This window comes from Rhipicephalus sanguineus, chromosome 1 (genome assembly GCF_013339695.2).
Source record: "Rhipicephalus sanguineus isolate Rsan-2018 chromosome 1, BIME_Rsan_1.4, whole genome shotgun sequence".
Taxonomy (NCBI): domain Eukaryota; kingdom Metazoa; phylum Arthropoda; class Arachnida; order Ixodida; family Ixodidae; genus Rhipicephalus; species Rhipicephalus sanguineus.
The window spans coordinates 130291764-130313265 of NC_051176.1; the positions used below are offsets into that span (position 1 = coordinate 130291764).

At 48.2% G+C, this 21502-nt stretch overlaps 1 protein-coding gene across 1 annotated transcript in view; it reads left to right on the forward strand.

Moving 5' to 3' along the window:
* The window catches only part of LOC119397961 (cytochrome P450 4V2), a 98559-nt gene that overhangs the window by 48341 nt on the left and 28716 nt on the right, over positions 1–21502 (forward strand). Inside the window, exon 3 of the mRNA XM_037665257.2 lies at positions 10855–10940. Within this exon, the coding sequence (XP_037521185.1) occupies positions 10855–10940 (86 nt within the window). The remainder of the gene's footprint in view (positions 1–10854; positions 10941–21502) is intronic.

Below are 21502 nucleotides of genomic sequence, written 5' to 3' on the forward strand. Positions count from 1 at the left end.
CTTAGATCGTGCGCGGTAGAAAATAAAAAAAAATGAAAGAAAGTCGATGACGACTTGTTGGATTATAGCGACCGTCTTTAATATTGAATAAACTGTGGGACGTGTTCGACGTGCCAGAACCAGGATGTGATTATGGAGCACACCATTGTGGTAAGGCTCCGTATTCATTTCGACCTCCTGGGGTTCTTTGAAGGGCACCTGAATCTAAGTACGCGGTTTTTTAGAATATCGCACCCGTCAAAATTCGGCCGCCGAAATTGGGAATCGAACCCGCGCGCTCGAGCTTGACACTCTCTAGCCCCTAAGATATACCACGGCGGATTATCGCCCAGCTTACAATGGTCAAGAATTCTTGTCTCTCTTAGCATGCTGATCGAATGCTAAGAAAGGCGAAACTTCATCACTGATGATTGATAAAAATAATTACGACGCGAGCGTTCGCGAGAGCAGATATCAACCAAACGTGATTTCAGACATATACCGAGGAAGGCAACCGGCCGATAGCTAATAAGGAACACTTACGAACATCAGCCTTCATGAGTTCAGCCCATGTTCTGCAGGGAAAAAATTCATAAAACGCTTTGGTTGGCAACTGCTGTTTGCTATTTAATGACAGTATTCGCTAGTATGTCACGCTTGTCTTTCATCTTCTCTTACGACACATTCCAGCCAATAATGCATATATTGTTGCCTAGAACTGCTCGTAACTCTGTAAATACGGGTCTTATTAGTAGCGAAAGTAGCCGGCCAATAGTGAGCAACCCTTACGAACGACAAGTTCTGTGAATTTTGCCCCGTGTATCACGAAAGCTTCAGAATAACCACGTACGAAGGGCAACAATAAGTCTGGCTCTGAACTTGCACGTTACTCCATCAATAGCTCCAGCGTTTTCTGCGCCGAAAGAAAAATAATTCGCGCGCTCGATCACGGCCGCGGCAGTTGCATTTCGATGGAGGTGAAATGCTAGAGGCCCGTGAACTTTGCGATGTCAGTGCTTGTCAAAGAACGCCAGATGGTCGAAATTTCCGGAGCCCTCCACTGCGGCGCGCGTCATAATCGTATCGTGGTTTTGGGACGCAAAAACCTAGATATTATTATATTACTAAGAAAAATAATTACTCAAGGAAAGCAAGGGAAGAGAAAAGCCGTACCTCGTTTACCACTTTTCTTTAATATCGTGGTTCAAAGGCACTATCAATAGAACTTGTAGACTGTCAGAAATTGCGTAAGAATTTTCCAATGGGACGGTTCCTTTCGCGGGGTGAAGATCATGCATTCTCTGTGGGCATTTTGTAAAGCTGATTATTATTATTATTAAATAATTAACTAGTCTCAGATTAATGTTACCACAATATCATCTGAAATTAGGAAAATAGATGCAAGAACTTCGATGTGTCATCGCCGATTTTCTTATTTTCTTACATTGTTTATCGCTTCCTCTCATACGATTCCTCTACTCTCGGTAACGTAACAAATTTCTTCTTACAGAAGTGCACTGTACTAAGCTCGCATAATCTTTTCGCCTCGCTGTCATCCCAGGAAGGCAGAGATCAGCGTGGATTCGATCCAGTAAGTCGCAATGTAACGCCTCGTCTCGTCAAATCGCATACCCGCGGATGTTCTTTGCCCGCTGAGCGGCAATGCGATTATCTCGTAACCTACTCGCTCCGGTCTTAATTGCGCACCCGTTAGCTTCGCTACGGCCAGCCCGCGTTACTCAACTTGTGTAAGCGTTCAGCTGCGTCGCACGGTACTTACGTAACCAAGTATTCCTGCCGCACCACGAATCGCAACGTGACGAGGGGGGCGATAAGGCAAAACACGTCTCCGTAGGAATGCAAATAAGATCACTGCCCCCGGCACCCTATATACGTGCCGGCGCAACGCGCGCGTTACGCGAATCGACGTGTCCGTAAACACACCTATGCCCCCCGTCAAGAGAAAGAACGAAACCTGCCCAAGAGAACGTAAGCGATCGCGGGAACGGCTCGGCCAGCGGACGCAGCAGCGGCGATCGCCCACTTCCAGGTCAGCAATCTTCGCAAGACCACCTCTGGCACAGGTGTGAGCGGCGACGCAGAAAGCGAACAAGCACAGGGCCACGCGAGAAAGGCTTGGAGGGCGAAGCAATTTCGTCGGCGCGGCCGCGCCGTCCTTGACTTTGTTTGGCGAGTGCGCCGAACACATAGCGGACAGACAGTCTGCGGGGGTCGGCCCGAGCTCGCGGCGCGGGAAACGGGAACACCGTTGCTCTGCCGTCGGCTCTCTTTGCATCTCTTTTTCGCGCGCTGCCTCCTTGCTTGCACCGAACCAGCCTCGTTGCTTCTTTTTCCTCGTTGCGACGACGTGCATGCAACGGTTTCCTTCCTCGTGCGTTATGACTTGTGCGGCGAAATCCATACTGAGCCGATCCTTGTCCTCGCTGGCTCGTCCCCGGACCCAACGACTTCGTGTAATGGCACAAGTCTGCGCAATTTGTTAAATTCTATAGCGCGCAGCGTAGCTGACTGCTACGGCTGCAGTAATTTTGCGAAGTTTCCGGACCTATAAATCGTTTCATGTCTGGTTCCATCCCACATGAGCTTGAAGAAGGAGGATTTGGCTTTCTGTCAGGTAAAAATCAATGCGGCTTTTGAGTGGCGAGAACACAGTTCGATGTTAATCGTGGGCCGGCGCACAAAAATTAATATTTCTGACCATCAAGGTTAGCAATCTGGTTCGCGCACTTTTAAGTCTGCCCACTCAGGCTCATTCGAACAAAAATCCACCCATGAGCCTGGATCTGAGTGAGCGCCAGTGCATCCGAGTGGGTGTGAGTGGACAGTCCTATAAAATTGAATTGGAGTGTCGGTGTATGTGAATGTGAGCTTGAGTGAGCCCAAGCCGACGTGAGTCTAACTCTAAGCAAATCAAGATAAGTCGAAGTGAGTGCGAGTTTGAACTTGAGTGAGCGCCAGTGAGTCTGATACAATACAAACGATTGAGGCGGTGGCAGTGTGTCGGAGGGGGGTGAGAAGCCGTGTGTTCCGCCCGCGTCTCAAACAGCGAAGAGAATCGGTAACTGGCCTGGCTATACGATACAGGTACGAATATGAAAGGTCGACATCACTAAAATGCCCTCGCTTCAAGCAGCTCCGGTGGCCGAAGGCGCAGGCTAGCTAGGATGAACGAGGCCCGAGAGTGGGCCGACTCTGATGCGCGATGAAAAAAAAAAAAACTGAAAATAAGACTGCTTCACCCGATGAAGGAGTCCGCTGCGAGCTTGACGTGACGAAATGCGTAGGTCATAGAAGTAGCGGATCACGCCAGTCCTTCCGCTGTGTCTTCATTTATGAGGGCAGCGAGGAGACGTAAGCGCTACCAGACAAATTCAACGAGCGTACACGTGGCAGAGATAGTGAGCGTCTGAGCGTTGCAGCACGGGCTAAGCCGCCTACCCCTCTATTTATTATTAAACCAAAATGAAAGTTCGAGTCTTTCTGGTGCAAAAAAGCAATTTCGACAGTGACAGCCACTCTTGAGCCTGAAGCCGGTTTATCAGCTGGTGCCCGCCGGGCTCGCTTCCAAGCACGCCATCGCGATCTATGAGGTTAGAGGGCACCGATCAGGGGCGTAGCCAGAAATTTTTTCAGGGCGGGGGGGGGGGGGGGGGGGGAGGGGGGTAACCATACTTAATGTGCGTTCATGCATGCGTTTGTATGTGTACGTGTGTATATACACATGCGAAATTGAAATTTTCGGAGTATTTAGTGTTGAGACCTCCCCGCCCCCCCTGGCTGCGCCAGTGGTGCCGATCGAAGACAATGCCGCCAAAATTATTCGACAGTGAGACCGAAACGCTAAATCCGCTAAATCATATGCCCTCCACTATTATGGTTTAGTCGCGGCCGAGCATTACATCGGGCCTCGGCGCGGATGTGTTAAGTTAACGTAGAGCAGGCACTTCTCAATATAGCGTGTCAGGCGCGTCATGCGATGCACGCTCGGGGCAGCTTGTCGGATTTCGCCGCCCTATCAGTACCATTTAATGAAGATTTAGGTAGGCTATTGAGCAGGGGCATAGGTAGAATTTTTTTTCGGAGAGGGGAGGGGGGGGGCACCTCCATGATTTGAAGTGGGGGCAGGGCAGGCAGATGTGGTCGAGTGTCATTTTGTGCTGTGTATGCCATGGCAAAAAAAAATAATTTCGGGGGGAGGTGGCAAAATCCCGGTGCCCCCCCCCCCCCCTGGCTACGCCACTGCTATGGAGGCGTACACTACGAACAAAAAAAAAAACACGGAAGTTCCGTTTGTTGGGGGCTTGGTCGGCGTGGTTCAGAGAAGACGGTCGGCCAGTTGCGCGGCTTCGATGTGTACCCGAGTCATGTGTTTATCGCGTGTCCCCCCCCCCTTTTTTTTTTTCTTTTTCCCCCTCTCCCCCCAGTGATGTGTTTAACTCCCCCAGGCCTCCTCCTCCACTATAACTCTAACTTCTGCTATACTTTTCTCCCCTTTCCCCCAGGTGTCGCGGTTGTGGTGTCCTCGCCTGAGAGACAGTTACTGCGTCACTTACCCCCACTATTCACCTAATTTTCCCAAATAAAGAATCTCTTTCTCACTACGAACAGTCAGATAAAAAACGCGACCCTTCTATACTCCGCAATGCGCGAATGAGGCTATATGGCAGGGCTCTCCGACTATTCGAGACGGTGCTGAGAAGGCTTCACGGCCAGATGACCAACAAACGCTGGTGTAATTACCCAAAATACACGACAGCGTGAAAATAGCGGCTTGCGAGCAAATAGGTAAGACCGATCGAGTACCCGCTCTTATCCGAGGCCAACGAGGTACGCGAGGTCACGAGAGAACAAATTCCACGTAATTAAATCGTGGCGGTATTGCGGAGCACGTCGAGCGGCGAGGAAACGCTCGGCGTTCCAGACCCCAGGGAAGAGAGCCTCCTGGTACCATCGTGGGAATCGCATCTCGTCGGGGTTGGGAAATAACAAACTGTCGGCGGTTGATTGGGATTGGAGTCTATGTGGAACCACACATGAGACAGTGCAGGGTTACGTCGCCTGGGTCTCTTTCGAACTCAGAAAAACGCAGGGTAAAATTAGTTTTCAAGAAATACTCATGTACGTGGGCGGCTAAAGGGCACAGATGTATGTGCCTCAAAAGCGTGCACACGAAATACTAATAAAAAAGATAAAATGCATAAAAAGCTGGAAACTATGTGCATGTCAATGGAAAGTGGACGAAAGTTCGTAGTCTTAAAAGAAACAGTGCTGCGCGGTACAGTGCTGTACAGTGCGGTACAGTGTGACAGTGCTGCGCGGCACACGCAGCACTGTAACGAAAGCTGGAGGAGCACCTTTTCTAGAGCCCGATGTAAACTCTCTTGGGGCAACTACCACAAGTACGGTTATAAGGTACCCACTACACCATAAATCATCATAGTTTTGAGAAGTGGGGAAATACCCAAGTGCTATGCCATTATTCATTCTGCAGAGAAGCGAGGTACACGCTACACATATGACATATGTAAGGCGGCATTATATGCATTTTGTTGATGCTGTGGCTGAAGACGATGATGAAGTGTGGATGAGCCATTTGTAATGGGTGGGAAGCTTTAAACCACCCACTCGTTGTGCTATTCGCATTGTGTCACGCCTGGTTGTTATTTTACTCTTCTTCCACGCTATATTACATCTGTTAACGTGATTCCTTGCCCGACATGAAGCCTGTATAGGGTCTTTTTGCAACGGAGTTCTAAGCACCGACATGGTTGTGTGGTAGAATACGCGACTGCAAAGCAGAGGGCCTGGATGCTAATGCCGCTCGATCCAGCATATTTTTTTTTTCATTGTGCGCGATAGCGGTTATGGACACCGGCGGCGGCGGCGGCGGACAACTACGCTAACAAAATCGGCTGTTGTGATCTCATAACAGTTTTCACTGTAAAAAAAAGCGAACATGGATATCAAACTGAATTCGAATGACGGAGGCAAATAAAAAAAATTCGCAATTTGTAAGGGCGGCAAGCAGGAAATCGTGAATGAAAATTCGTACAGTAGCACAAAGGGCAGTGGCTTGCTATTCGGTACCCGAGATGGCTGACTAAGCACGAAAGCATTCAACAGCAAATATACGCAGCAGGACGAGGCATGTGCTTACTGCATAAGAAAGCTGCAAACGACTCTGTCCGTCGTAAAGGAATGCCAAGATATGCACCCGGGAAGAACCGTAGGGAACGCCCATCTTCCAGAAGCGCTGGGGTTTAAGCTAATAGGAATGTCAACTGGCTAGCGATCGAAATTATCATGAGTCGTTTAGAGTATTGCGTGAAAAAGAGTTGAAAGATCTGGAATCGTTGCAGGCCTAGGTGCAATACCGAGACGTTTTGAAGGGCCCCTGCAAAATTTTTCCAAGTAATCATCGAATGGATCCATTAAAAGAGTTTATTTCTTCTCGCATCGACTGCCTCTCTAAAAATTTTTTAGAATCCGTCAAGTACGAGCGGAGTTAGAGATTTGTAGCACGCTTTAAGCGCTTTCTCTCTCCTTTCGTACCATCTAGCGCGCTGAAAGCTACGCAGGGGTAGTGGGATGACAAGGGGGCAAGGAGGTGCGTCCGTTCGTCAACGCACGTCATGACCTTGAGCAATTTTAGGGGCGAAGCTCCTTAGGGTGTGGGTCTTCCCTCCTCTGTAGTCGTAGTAGCAGTATGTATGTAGCCAGCTCTAGTTTAATGAATTGCTCACTAGATGGCGTTTCATGTATTTCTTAGAGTTGCTGTTTAAAGATGACAGATGGCGCTTGTATAATGCGAATGGCTCATGTCATTGGATGCCTGCTATCGTAAAAGGCGCTCGCTCTTGGCGCGCTTTCTCTTTCGCTCGGAGTCGCCAGACAAGGCGCTCGCTCTTGGTGCGCTTTCTCTTTCGCTCGGAGTCGCCGGATGGAGGCAGACAAGGCGCTCGCTCTTCTCGCGCTTTCTCTTTCGCTCGGGAGCGGACACTTTCCCTGCATTTCATCGATCACAAACCGGTGATAATGAAGGGACTACGAAACCAACAGTACAATAAAAGTTTGTTGTTTAATATATACACGGTGTTTCACACCCTTTATATGATGTACTGGGCGAATTTCACGGAAGCGTTTCACGGTTTACCGATGATTCCCTCCGGAGCTTCACCCCGCTCATCATCATTCACCCCGTGGATATGCTGTGATTTTTTTGCGTCGAACGCGCGGCTTACTTTCAGTGTAATCGCGAGCGCGGGCACGTGGCGGCATCCCGCGGCGGCCGCAGTAACTATGCCGCTCACGATGCTCAAGTCAGCCAATGGCCGTAAACTTTGGGCTTATGGCATCATTTGTGGAGAGAAGAGCGAGCGATTTCTAGCTGACTGGGAGATTTAATTGCAAATTCCCGGCCGCGTGCTGCGCTGTAATGTTTGGCTCACGTATTCTCAGGAGCCTCGACTACCGATCGTCAGCGTCTTGTGACCATGCTGAAAATGCGTTGCATGGCCCCTTTAAGGGAGAGAGAAAAGATCAAGGAGCTGTAGGCAATATGCAGGACTGCTATGGTATAGTACGTGATTAAGTCAACCAGATGTGTGACTATCAGTTCTTCGTTTTGAATCATGGTACTGATATAATACCATCATGACTATTATCATCATGATCATCGTAATCACAGGAGAGGCAAATTAGGGGCCGTTTCAGTAGCGTGGGCTCTCCACGTGTCTGCCCTCAGCGATGGAGAGGCACGGTTTGCTGGTTAAAAGAAAGTATAATGGGCCCGGCGTGCTAGCCATGCTCGTCTCGTTGGCGCTTGGGCGGCGGTTCCCGATGACAGATTCAGCACTAGTCTAAAGCTCGACGGATTGCCGTTTGGTGAGGAGAATACGCACATGATTAAACAGATGCTGTTTTGTAAACAGAAATGTTTCCTCTCTTAATTTGGCTACCTCTGTCTCTATCGAAGTCCTCTCATTCCTGGTTCAAGATTGCCATTTGTGAATGGCCGTCATCAGGCGTTGTTGAGGATGAAGCGTGAGGAGGCACTTCGATCTCTATATTAGTCGGTCAAGTGAACCACATAAGAGAGCCAAAAAAGTTCTGCCTGCTGTTCGCCCCCTACCGCCGCTTCCTGTCCCTCTTTTTTTATTGTTACCCTGTCACACCTCCCATGCCCATTTTTCGCCCAGAGAGATGAATTCATTCCAACTGCAGCAGCAAGTTGACAAGATAACGAGTGGAACTTGGTAATCGTTTCTTTATCTTATCCACCGCCCATGGTTGCGATCGCGATGCTAAACGTACGGCATGTTTCGCTCCTAACAAATGCATCCATCTTCCCTAAAGTGATGTCGCATACAACGACACGCTAGTATTCCGTCTAACGAGTCAATCTGACTTTTGTGTTAGTGTATTTGGGTTCCTGGCCTGCAATCTTAAAACAATCTTACTTATCATCAGTTTGCAAGAACAGTATCCAATCTCATCACGTAGCGCAAAATTTGACACCGGACAAGAGAAGAAGGGACGAAGACCTTGTCGGAAGTAAGCGCTCGTCTTCGTCCCTTCTCTTGTCCAGTGTCAAATTTTGCGCTAAGTGATCAGTTATGCATTACCAACATGCCCAACTTCATACTCTTGTCAAGTATCCAATCGCTCTCGCTAGCAAACACATGCTAATGGAAAGGAAACTTACTGAACGACAAACGGCGGTCACTAAAGAGTAGGTTTGTGTAAGCGGCCCCCGTCGCCGTAACACTCTACAGAAAACCGTACCACCAACTGAAAGGGACCTTGCAATACTTTTCCAAGTGACCATCGAATGGCTTCATTAAAAAAAAACTTATTTCCTCACGAACCGACTGCCACAAAAAATTTTAGAATCCGTCAAGTACGAGTGGAGTTACAGGGATTTGTCGCACGCTTCAAGCGCTTTCTCGCTCCTTTCGCGCCAGCGAGCGCGCTGAAAGCTACGCAGGGAGCCGGGGGGAATGACTAGGTCGAACTAGGTGCAAGAAGATGCGTCCGTTCGTCAGCGCGCGTCATGACCTTGAGCACTTTCCTTTATTTTTTTCTTCTTCGAAGAAAAAAGATCGCTCGCGATCACACTGAAAGTGATCGCGAGTGAGCGGGCGAGCACGTGGCGGCATCCCACGGCGGCCGCGGCAACTATGCAGCTCACGATGCTCAAATCAGCCAATGGCCCTGGGCTTTGGTCTTATCGCGTGGTTATATGGGTTTAGGGCGTAATTTGTCGAGAGCAGAGGCAGTGATTTCTAACTGACTTTGAGAATTAATCGTAAATTCTAGGCTGCGTGCTGCGCTATAATGTTTGGCTCGCGTGTTCGCAGGAGCCTTGACTACCGATCGGCAGCGTTTATGACCATGCTGGAAAAGTGTTGCAGGGCCCCTTGAAGCGAAAAGTGCCTATCTCCATTGGAATTCATTGCAGTTACGCATGCAAGACACACCTCAGTATTCGTTCCAATTCCAGACATTGGACAACAAATCGGCACGTTGGAGGAACAAGGCGGCGAGATGGGCTAGTTGGTGAACATTCATGTTTAAAGCAAAAGATTTTTAAGCGCACGAAAAACGGGGACAGAACAACTGTCAAATTCTTAGTTCTTCCGTCACCGTTTTAAACATGAAAGTTGGAGGAGGAGGAGGAGGAAGGAAAGGAATGAAAGGCAGGGAGGTCAAACAGACGCACGTCCGGTTTGACACACTGGTAGGGAAGGCGGCTAACCAATGGCGAAGGGCATTTATAGACAACAGTTTTGTGAATTCGAGCCCCAATCCCAATTAAACTACTTTCAAATTCGCGACTAGTTTGGTTTCTATCGCTTCACGCGTTCGGATCGGATGTCAGTCTCGTTTACCGAAAATTATGCTCCAACGGGTGCATGGCAGCGGCGCAATTTCACCACATGCGTTTATTACATCTTCGGCATATGGTGGAGCGTAACGCGCACTTACAACTTTCCGTGTCACGCTCGTACAGAGGGTGGAGTTTGGGTGCGCGAGGCGCAATGCGAAGCGCGCGCGCGGCGCGCCTGACCCACATTAGCGTGGGCGAAGGTGCACTTGCGAGCGCAAGGGCGGATGGGAGACGGAAGGAAGCGCGGCTCTTCCTTTTGTTCCAGCTGACGGCGACGTGGTGTTTCGCTTTCTGCACTCACGCCCATCGCTGTCTCGTGCGTCTAAGACACGCTTAAACGCCGAATACGTGAATTCTTATTATTGTTTTAACCTTTTTAAAAGAAAAATGGAATGAGCTACCTTCCTTCTTGCTTCTTTCAGTGCGGCCCTCGCGTTGGTGGCCTTACATAAAGAAGCTGCTATTATGACTATTTTGAGCCTTAAATTATGGTTGACATACCATTTTTGTTCTCTCGATCAACTTGCTGAGCTCTCTCACTCTAAGGCCTAAAAATGTAAAGTGTCATGTTGAAAGTCCACCGACCCTTTGTCACATTGATCGCACTGGCATCGACATAGCTCAGCTTACAGAAATGATTGCGCATGTAAAAGAAAAATGACGAGACCGAGTTGATCTGAATGCAATATTTCCCCCAACGGCCGTAAATATGATCACAACGCTTCGAGGATTCACAAGTCTTGGCTTAATTGTTTCTGTACGTTGTTTGGTGTTTTACGCAATCCGTAGCGGTCAATGTTACGAAACCGCTCGATGCCTACGTACTCGTAAAGAAAGACGTTGAACGATAAATAAACAATTACAATGGTGCCTACGGCAACATCTTGGCCAAAGTAACAGCGCTTTTTATATGACGTTCTCGCCCTTCACGAAATGTTTGTTTGTGAATTTTCTCCATTTCGCAGTCTGTACTCAACTGTTCGACGAATCTGAAGAAGCCCATCCTGTACTCGCTGCTCCATGCATGGCTGGGAACAGGTCTTCTCACAAGGTAAATGCCCTCTCGGTGAGGTCTTTCTTTTTTTTTTCTCTCTTTGCTTTCTTACTCTGTCGAGCGAATGATAAATATTAGAACGAGCGAACGCGTTCTGATACACCCTCGCCAAACAGACTGCCAAACTTGATGCAAAAGAACGCGGCGCAAATTAGGAGCTTTTATGCGGTCCCGCGTGGCGGCACCTGTCTGAGGAGGGAAACGTGTTCGTCGGGGACCTGTTGCTTTTTTAATTTTTTTTATATACGAGCTGTTTTCTTATCCGTTAACACGTCCAGTGAATGCACGTAGTCTGCTTGGAAGCATGTACTCTCAGCGAGGCACGGCGCTAGTTGCAGAAAAAAAAGCACCCCTTGCATGACAGTGTTCGCCGTGAAATGCTTACATATCATGCATTGTAATGCTTGCGGCTACGAAATGTCCTTTTCTGAGTAGCGTTGACACATTGCAGTGAAGAAAAAGACATGGCTGATCCCTCTGTCATAGGAATCGATATAACATGAAAGTGAAACGTGTCTTCACAGACGTAGTTGAGCGTTTGTTGCGCATTCTTTCGCCCCAAGCGCGAAGGAATGAATGCTGCAGCATCACATTGTAATGTTACGCGAAGAACGGCAAGCCACTCGAAACTTGAAATGCGCTGCTCAAGCAGAAAGGACACGCAGAACGAACATACTGAGCGCGAACTGTCACAGTTGTAAGTTATTTCTGTGTGAGCAGCGCGCTCCTTTCGCAAAAGCGGCCGCTGCAGTGAGGGAGGTGACCTTCGTGCTCTCAACGGAAACTTGCAGGCAGAGCAGAAGACGTACAAACCACCGAGATCACGAGATAAGCGCCCGCTCGAGCGACCACGCCCTGTCGAGGCGCGCGCTAATCCGCGTGGGGGACGACTTTTAAAGCGCGCTCTTCGAGCCCTTCGCGCCATCTCGCTAGTGATAACGAAAACGCGCTGTACCGCCGATCTATGAGTACCGCCACCGGCAAATGGTGTACATAAACAGCTCGCCGTTAGGTTAGCAGAGAACATGCCGTCTATGGCGGAGTCGTTTCGCTCTGCGCGCTGGCGATCGAGAGGTCGTAAGTTCGACTCCCGGTGACTGAACTTTTTCTTATAGTTTTTTCTTTGCCATATGTTAGTCTTTGTATTTTACAACGTCATATCCGTGACGGAAATGCGTCAGTGGAGCCGTGGTGGACCCCGGCATAAAACACTTTCGTGTTAAAAAAAACTGTTCCGCGATTTGCTTTTCGGGAATTGGTAGTGCGTATCATAAAGTGTCCTGAAGGCCGTCGAAAGCGTTACTATATTTATTCCCGCTCGTATGTCGCAGATTATGTCACGAAACATTCCACTCTGGACAATGTAGCTCCTCCAAACTGTGCCGGTGCACTCATGACATCGATAACAAAACGCCTCAAGCTGCGACACATTTAGAATGTTCTGGGTTGTACAAACAAAGAGTACGCAAACTCATCGCCGTTCTTCGCGCGGACTTTTTGCGACTCCTCCACAGAGTAACAATTCTTGTTCCATTGCGAGCAATGAAATCATCTACGTTAGCCGAGCTACACGATATTAAGGAGGCCCTCATGTGTGCACTTTGATAGCTTCCGAGACGCTCTGTCGTATACGTGGATTCAAAAGCATCCATTCAAAGTACGCGGAAGTGGCACAAACACTGCAACAACCAACCTGCAACCTGTGTAATTACCTTCCTTCATCACAAGGCCAACATTACTCGGCATTGCGTTGCCTCCCTGTGGATACCTGTACGTGGGCACTACGGTACTTTCCGAAACGATAAAGGTTATTAGAAAAGATAAATTTCAAGGTTTTGCAAGCCAGAAAAAGTGAATGGTCAGCACAGAAGCTCAAAAACTTTTATGTTCCTTGCTCAACGCGCACTGATCCCCGCTCTGATAACTGTGGAAGTGCAAAGCATAGAAATTGTGATGGATCTATAAAATAACAGAAAAAATTGCCCTTCCTGTAGCGCTATAGTGTCACGGGCACTGCACAGGAACTGTAACACATATTAGCAGTTGCATGTTCCGCGTACAGCGTGACGAGAGACGTTGTTTTGAACACCAAGCAGACACGATTTGTCGCTCTCCGCTAACGCTACGCGAAATCTTAGTACGTATATTCTATCCCTCAATACGGGCGACAAGCTGTGCACAATTGTAAGAAATTGACCTTCTCCAGAAGCTTCAAAGGTTTTTTTCGTGATATAGAAAAACCTGGATTCGCCTATCGTCTCACCAGCAAATGTCAGGCTTACTCGCTTGTTTTATGAATTTATATTTGCTTCCTTTTTTTTTTTTTTTAGTTTCCACTAGAATTCTTGAATTCCCCTCGCCCTCCTTATGCAGAGAAACGTGTCAGGGCAGTATGCACACTGTCAAAGATGACGTGCCTTTCCTTGAAAAGATTATTTCTTTATTCTGATTAAAGCTTTCATACAAGCTCAACACCTTTATATCGTCTACAATAACGCTACATGACGATCCGTAGCCAAAGACTGCTCATTCACTAACACTTATTTCGACAAATAAAGCAGATTTATTACTCGCCGCACGAAGAACCCTGCTGCACACGCAAATAACTTTAAGCGACCTAATTATTTATTAAAATATTAATTCATTAATTAATATAAGTGGAAATACGACCAGCGCATGGAAGAATGGCGTCAACACTAAGGTGGAATTGCGAGGTATGTACCACCTATCTTCATTAACGAAATAGCCGGATGCTCTAATTGTTCCGCTGGCGGAGGAATTTCAGTTGCTGCCGAAACGCTGGTGTAGGCAAGACGGCACGTCGTCTTCACCTACTGAGGGAATGGCATGCGGCGAAGCCCGGAGCAGGAAACGTAGGATTGGGCATTGTTCTTCATCAACTGATGGGGTCCCGACAAAACAGGATATAAAATGGTGAGCTCAGGGCTGGGAAAAGATATATTGAAATTGTATCGCGACAGGATACAAGATACTCGGGAAAGAAGTATTTGAGATACAAGATTCTACCGCAATTACTGTATCCGATACGATACTCTCCAATTGTATCTTAACATACCTCGATGCATTCGCAAATTTCTTATTATATTTATATAGTGTAGCAGCAGATGCCTGTGCCCAAAAATGTTAGCTTAAAAATTCATTACCTGCGACAAACTTTGTTTAATTTAAATGAAATGCCTGTTAGTATCTCAAAATTATCGTCTTTCTTGCTCCAAGTACATTATTTTCATTCCGAAAAAAAAAAAAAAAACTTATTGGGGTTGCTTTGTCTGGTTAACCAGACAGCTCTTTATACGCTGCGCTGACAGTGGTTTTTGCTTGTCACTTTTGTAACTGATGGGAGTTGCCGCTCGTCTCTCCGACGAGCTAGCGGATTGCCGCCTAATTACAAGAACTTCAATAATAAGCCTCCGCACAATGGCGCAAATACGGATGTGGAGTTTTACCTTGTCCGTAAACGCATTTCCGTTTACGCAATACCGGATCACCGGACAGGTGTGCAGCAGCAACAACGCTATAGTAGCGACGTTTTTTTGTAACGCATCGTGTATGTGTAGAGCCCATAAAACTGTAGTGACTTTTGATATTCTACTTTTCTGCTCGCGTAAAGCGTTCGTTAGCGACATACTCACTAACGTGCAATCTTTTGACAGTTCCTCTTCTACGAGAGAACATGTGCAGACCAGAAACACCTCCGTAGTATAGTTGCACATGGCCTCGCAGGACACCGCCGCTGTTCATAGCATTGCCACTTACAGATCCGGTTACCTGGCGATTAGTCACAGTAAAAATATTTAGGGGGGCAATTATATTTAAGCAAAACATGAAGGAAGTTGCGCATGAGACAATCACAGTAAATAAGTATAGAAACACAATACAGGCGGCACCCCTAATAGCTGTGTCAATTAAGCATTAAGTATAGTCAACTTGCCCGTTAAGGTAAGACAATATGTAGAAAATTAAGTGCCCATGGAAAATAGCCTTAAATGGCTCGTTGGGACGCTCATGAGAAAAACGGAGCATTTGGTATAAGAGTGTTTCGCGAATCCCCTTCCTAACATAATAAGGCTCCGAATAATTTCCGTTATTATAATGCAGACTCGATTTCGCTATTTTACTAAGTAGCAAGCAGAAAATGTGTTACTGTATACTCCAGGCACGCCAAGATTAATATATATTTGTCCTCAACATTGCCTTGACAAAATATAAAATCAAATAAAATGTAAATATCAGTAGTAGAAATGACGCAGGCAAGTGAAGTGACAATAAAGCAGAGAGCTTATTTTGGTAGCCCGTTAAAAAGAGACATGTTGCAGTAAACAAACCGAAAAAAAAAAAAACAATACGCAGACCTAGGTAACGCATGGGACGCTAAATAAGGATAGCTGAGAAAGCACTCGTGTTAACAATCAAATTTTGATTTTAACAGCTTTTTGAATAAACCTAGCAGGAAGAAAAAATACGGTGCGCTAAGATATCTTCTGCTAGGTAAATGCTCGTTATATTAGACGTAGCATCGGTGCCGGTGGTGCTATAGTTGTTGGAAGCTTATTTGCGTATAAGTCAATCTCATGGCATGTAATTAAAACTTACATGCACGAGATCCTTCAGATCGCTGATGTGTGAAAGCGAGGAGACTAAAATTAACCCCGTTCTTGCATTCTTCGAACTTCGTAACGAAGCGAATCGTTTAAGGAGTTTATTGCCTTACAAGACAAACTTCGGTAGCGACGCTATAGCGGCATCAGAATTTGCACGATAGACGCCGCGCGCATAGAAGTACGCGGCACAGGACAGACCAGTGCGAACACGGGACTCGGCTCCACCAATAGGAACGCGCAGACCTCATCGCCAGCCCTCTCTGGAGGATTCTGGCGGAGAGGTAAAAGAATGTCACTGGCGTTAGTCTTATTCAGGTGGCTTGGCGGCAGCAGTATCAGCTTGAAAAGCGGAATTCAGCCAACGTTTATTGTTTCGCGTGCACGGCTGTGTTGGGACCGCAGTATCTCGTATTTTAAAGGGGCCCTGCGACAGTTTTCCAAGTAACCATCGAACGGCTTCACTAAAGGAGTTTATTGCCTCACGAATCGACCGCCGATGCGCGTGGTGCCTTCCTGCGGCGGCCGCAATAACCATGCAGCCCACGATGCTCAAGTTAGCCAATAGCAGTGAATTTTGGCATATGGCATCATTTGTAAAAAGAGGAGGGAACGATTTCTAGCTGACTTTGAGAACTAATTGCAAATTCCAGGCCACGTGCTGCGCTATAATGTTTGGCTCGCGTGTTGTCAGGAGCCTCAACTACCGATCGGCAGTGTTTTCTGACCATGCTGAAGAAGTATTGCAGGGCCCTTTCAAACCTTTCAGGTGCCACCTATGAAGAACTGTCTGTAAAAGCGTCAAATTGATGCAATGTTACTTCAAGGCACTCGATACTATATTGCAACAAAAATAATGTCGTATGAGGCTAATTAATGCGTGCTATAATAATAATTTCCTACTTACCTTTTAATTAAATATATATTCATTCTGAAGCTAATCACGCTAATTTTTTATAAACTGAATAAAATGTCACGCTAGAAATATAGTGCAAATTCGTTTTCGGTTATGTCCATGATGAGCAAAGAAAAATTACACTTTTGACGTCGGTCGCGGGACGCGGCACATCGAACGACTCGTCGAACCATGGTAGTGCCTTCAGCAAAGTGATCATATGCAACAGTACGCTGCAAAATGAAGTTAAATGAGGCAAATTTATTACGCAGGAGGTTGAATTCATCCAAAGCTCAATTTATCTTGCTCTTTCTTAGCCCCTAGTCGATACGAATAGCAACTACAGCTGGTGTACACAATTGTGTACGTAGCGTCTTAAGGGGTTAAGATACGCGATGCATTCTTTCACGCATCGAAAATACAGATACTGATACATGTCTTGCGAGACATATCGCGATACAGAAACAAGATACTCAAAGAATGTCTAAGATAGTACCTAAGATACATCTATCTCCGATACTGCTCAGCACTGGACCGTGAGCTACACCAATCACCAAAAATACCGCAACTAAGCGACGTCAATAAACAAAAGCCGAGGAACAAAGAAGAAAGAGAGAGATAGAGGGAAACGAGGGAGAAAGACAGGTAGGTTAACCAAGCACGGGCTCGGTTGGCTTTCCTACACGTTGAGTGGGGGAAAGAGGGAATAATGGACAAGATAGAGAAGAAAGAAGAAAAGTAGGGAAAAGTAGGAAATGAACAGTTATTCTGAACACACGGAACACGAACACGCGCTGGTAGTTCAAAAACGTTTGCGAAATCCGGCTGACTTGAAGAAGCAGAATATGGCTTTCGTCGCTTTGTGCATGTACGAAACCGTGGGCCAAGGTTCCAGGATCTTGTTTGCCGAAAGTGGTCTCGCATGAAGGCTATGACTTTGGCTTGAGTTTGGTAGGATGGGCAGCGGCACAAAATGTGCTCAATCGTGCGCGGAGTCCTTCATGTAAAAACTTGCTCGTCACATCACACTTTTACAATGGAATACATGGGGTTTCTCCAACTCCCACCTGTGTCCTGTCGACGCTGATTTGCAAGGCAAATCACTGGGACAGGTGGTATAGCTTCATATTGAAACGCAGCGCGAAGAAAACAGCACGAAGAGAATAAGACACAGGACAGCGCCCGTCCTGTGTCTTCTCTTCGTCCTGTTTTCTTCGCGCTACGTATGAACATGAAAATGATAAAAGAATAACACAGGCAGGTATTCGGCCTTCGTCATCAACCGCACAAAATCATGTAGCACACCTACAGCATGAATAGACGCGATTTTTCATTATTTATTTTCTCCAACCTTGCAGAAAATACGCGTTCACTCTTCAGTGTTCCGTCTGCAGTCGCAACGAACTTGTTTCGAACTTAGAAAAAAAAATATTCCTTTTCTTATAGGGGAATGTATTGTCCAACTATTGCTGTTTCTGTGCTGCTCCTGTTATGTGCTACTAATGGCACAGGTGACTTACTGTTGCCATTTGTCTGGGTACCATGGCAATTATGTATGACAATATAAGAGATGTGAAAGCAGGGGGTTCCTTTTTTTATAGTAGTGAATGACTCGTTGAAGTATCAATTTCGCTTCTACCGGACAAGATGATGTTTGATCAAACTTGGTTTCGTAAACACAGTGAGTGAGGATGATGGATGAATAAACTTTATTTCGGTCCCTCGGAACGCGCCCTAGCACGTTGCGGGCCGCTCCCACGTCGGAACAGAAAGACCAAGTCTCTCTGCTGCGTCGCGGGCCCGTTGGACTGCCCATAGTTGTGCTTCGAGTCCGGAGCTTGTAATAGCTTCTTCCCATTTTGACGGCGTGATGACTTCGCCGCCGTGTAACGCGGGGCACCGCCAGAGCATATGTTCGAGATTAGCGATATCTGCGCATAATGAACATGCATTAGTTGGCTGTATTTCAGGATAGATCTTGTGCAATAGCGCGGGGTTAGGGTACGCCCCGACTTGAAGTAGCCTGAGTGTCAGAGCCTGTGGTCTGCTTAATTTTCTGTGTGGTGGAGGGTACTGTCTCCGCCCCAGGTAAAAATGTTTGGTAATTTCGTTATACGAGGTGGGCGGGTCCCGATTCTCCAAAACCTCAGCGCGCCCTCCGGTAGCTACGCGGTCTACTAGTCCTCGCGCAGCTATGTGGGCCGACTCATTGAGATTGGGCGGGGCTCCCTTGATCTGTCCCATGTGAGCTGGGAACCAGACGAGTGTGTGTGGCTCGATGTTCTTGTCCCGGAGGATCCGCAAGGCCGGTTCCGAGATGGTGCCCTTGGCAAATGCTCTAATCGCTGATCTCGAGTCGCTGTAAATCGTGGACCTCTTGTTGTCCAGCAAGGCTAACGCAATCGCAGCTTGCTCCGCTATTTCGGCTGCTGTCGTCCGGACCGTTGTCGAGTTCGTGATTATCCCTTCGTGGTTGATGCTCACTGCCACATACGCCTTCCCCTCGGGATACCGGGCCGCGTCGACGAAGCAACAGTCCCCGGCCTGATCGTGAGCCCTTTCTAAAAGAGCCTTTGCCCTGGCCCGTCTCCTACCATCGTTATGCTCAGGGTGGACGTTTCGCGGGATGGGGACAACGGTGATTCGTCCTCGCTGTTCACGAGGAATGCTGCAGAAGCGAGACTCAATTTCCGTCGCTGGAGTCCCCAACTCTCGCAGAATGTCCCTACCGGAACGCGTGGTGGACAGCCTGGCGAATTGCGCCCTCTCCTGAGCCTCTGCAATTTCTTCCAGCGTGTTGTGCATTCCGAGACGAAACAGTCTCTCCGAGCTTGTGTACATAGGGAGCCCGAGAGCTCTCTTGATGGCCTTCCTGATTAACGTGTTGAGCTTGTCACGCTCCGCTCTCTGCCAGTTGTGCATGGCTGCAACGTAGGTAAAGTGGCACATCACAAAGGCGTGCACCAGCCTTACGAGATTATCTTCCACAAGTCCCTGTTGCCGGTTGGCAACCCTCCTTATAAGTCTGATGGCATTGTCCGTTTTCCTGGCGAGTCTTGTTACCGTCAGGTTATTGGAGCCGTTCGATTCTATAGTCATACCCAGAACCCGGAGGGAGTCCACCCTGGGGATGATGCAGCCTTCACCGGTTCTAAGAGTTATGCTGACGTCCTCTACTGGCTTCCAACCTTTCGGTTTGGGGCCCCTGCGCTTAGGCCTGTACAGCAGGAGTTCCGATTTCCGCGACGAGCACCGAAGACCAGTCGGTTTTAGGTAGTCTTCCGTGACTTCAATAGCTTCCTGTAGCACCGCCTCTATTCGTCCATCGCTGCCTCCAGTACACCATATGGTAATGTCGTCGGCATAGATCGTGTGGTTAATTCCGTCGACTTCGGACAGTCTTTTAGACAGACCGATCATGGCGAGATTAAAGAGGGTCGGGGATAAGACTGACCCTTGTGGCGTTCCTCTAAAGCCAAGCCGGACCGGGTCAGAAACTAGGTCGCCCATTTTGAGAATAGCCTCTCTGTCTGTCAGGAATGATTTCGTGTAGTCGTGGAAGCACTTGCCAAGCCCGATACACGAGATCTGACTCAGCACGAAATGGTGGAGAACGTTGTCAAATGCCCTCTCCAAGTCCAGTCCCAGTATTGCTCTTACGTCCCTTGTGTTGCGATCGATGACTTGGTCTTTGATGAGCTTCATGGCGTCTTGCGTCGAGAGGCCCGGCCTGAAGCCGATCATATTGTGGGGGTAAATGTCGCGGTCCTCCAGGTATCGGGAAACCCTGTTCAGGATGGCATGTTCAGCCACCTTACCCACGCACGACGTGAGCGAGATGGGCCGGAGGTTGTCGAGGCTGGGAGGTTTGCCCGGTTTCGGGATGAGGATAGTGGTGGCCGTCTTCCACATCTCCGGGACTCTACCACTCCTCCACGCCTGGTTGATGGCATCCGTCAGGTACTCCACCGACCTGTCATCCAAGTTTCTCAAGGCCTTGTTCGTGATCTTATCTGGACCCGGGGCCGACCTGCCGTTTAGGTCGTGCATGGCCTGTCGGATCTCCTCGATTCCAAATTCCGCGTCCAGTTCCGGGTTAGCGCCCCCCGCATAGTCAGGGGCGGGAGGTGGCGGGCCGGAGGCGATTGGTAGGTACTTCCCAACCAGTTCTGCCAGTACCTGATTGTCCGAGGATCCTTGCCTAGCTGCATGAAGTATGCGAGTCAGTGTACATCTCTGGTTCGATTTGGTGTTGTTCTCGTTCAGCAGGTGCTTTAGGAGGTTCCAAGGGCCTCCCCTCCGCATCTGTCCGTCTACCGAATTGCAGACCTCGTCCCATTGCTGCTTAGAAAGGACCTTACAGTGTTCCTCAATGCTTCTGTTGACCTCGGCTATCTTCTTGCGAAGCCTGCGATTGAGGCGCTGCCCCTTCCACCGGGTCAGGAGGGACTGTTTGGCCTCGAGAAGATGAGCTAATCTGCTGTCCATCTTTTCTACGGGGAGGTCCGTGGTGATTTCCTTAGTGGTAGCCTGGATGTCCTCACCGATCTGCGCCGTCCAGCGTTCAAGGTCGAGCTTCTCCTCGCCCTCAGACCTCTCCTCTCTTAACTTGCGGAACTTGTCCCAATCGGTCACTCGGAACTTGTGTTGTCTTGTCCGTCCAACCCGCAGGACAGTGGCCAAGAGGTAGTGGTCGCTACCAAAGTCGACGTTGAGGTTGGTCCAATTGACTTCCGCCACGTTCCGGACAAAGGTGAGGTCCGGTGTTGTGTCCCTGCTGGACGAAGTACCACATCTGGTGGGAAACGCAGGGTCCGTTACGAGCATCAGGTCTTGGTTCATCGTTTCCCGCCAGAGGTCCTCCCCTTTGCGAGTGTCGTACGAGTAACCCCAAGTGTGGTGAGGAGCATTAAAGTCACCCGCTATATAATAAGGGGGGCTCCTCTGGAGAGTTGTACGGCCTTGGATAGGAGAGTCTTGAAGCGCTGTCTCAAGTCCTTAGGACTGCTGTATACGTTCAGAAGAAATATGCTCTCTCTGTTTGT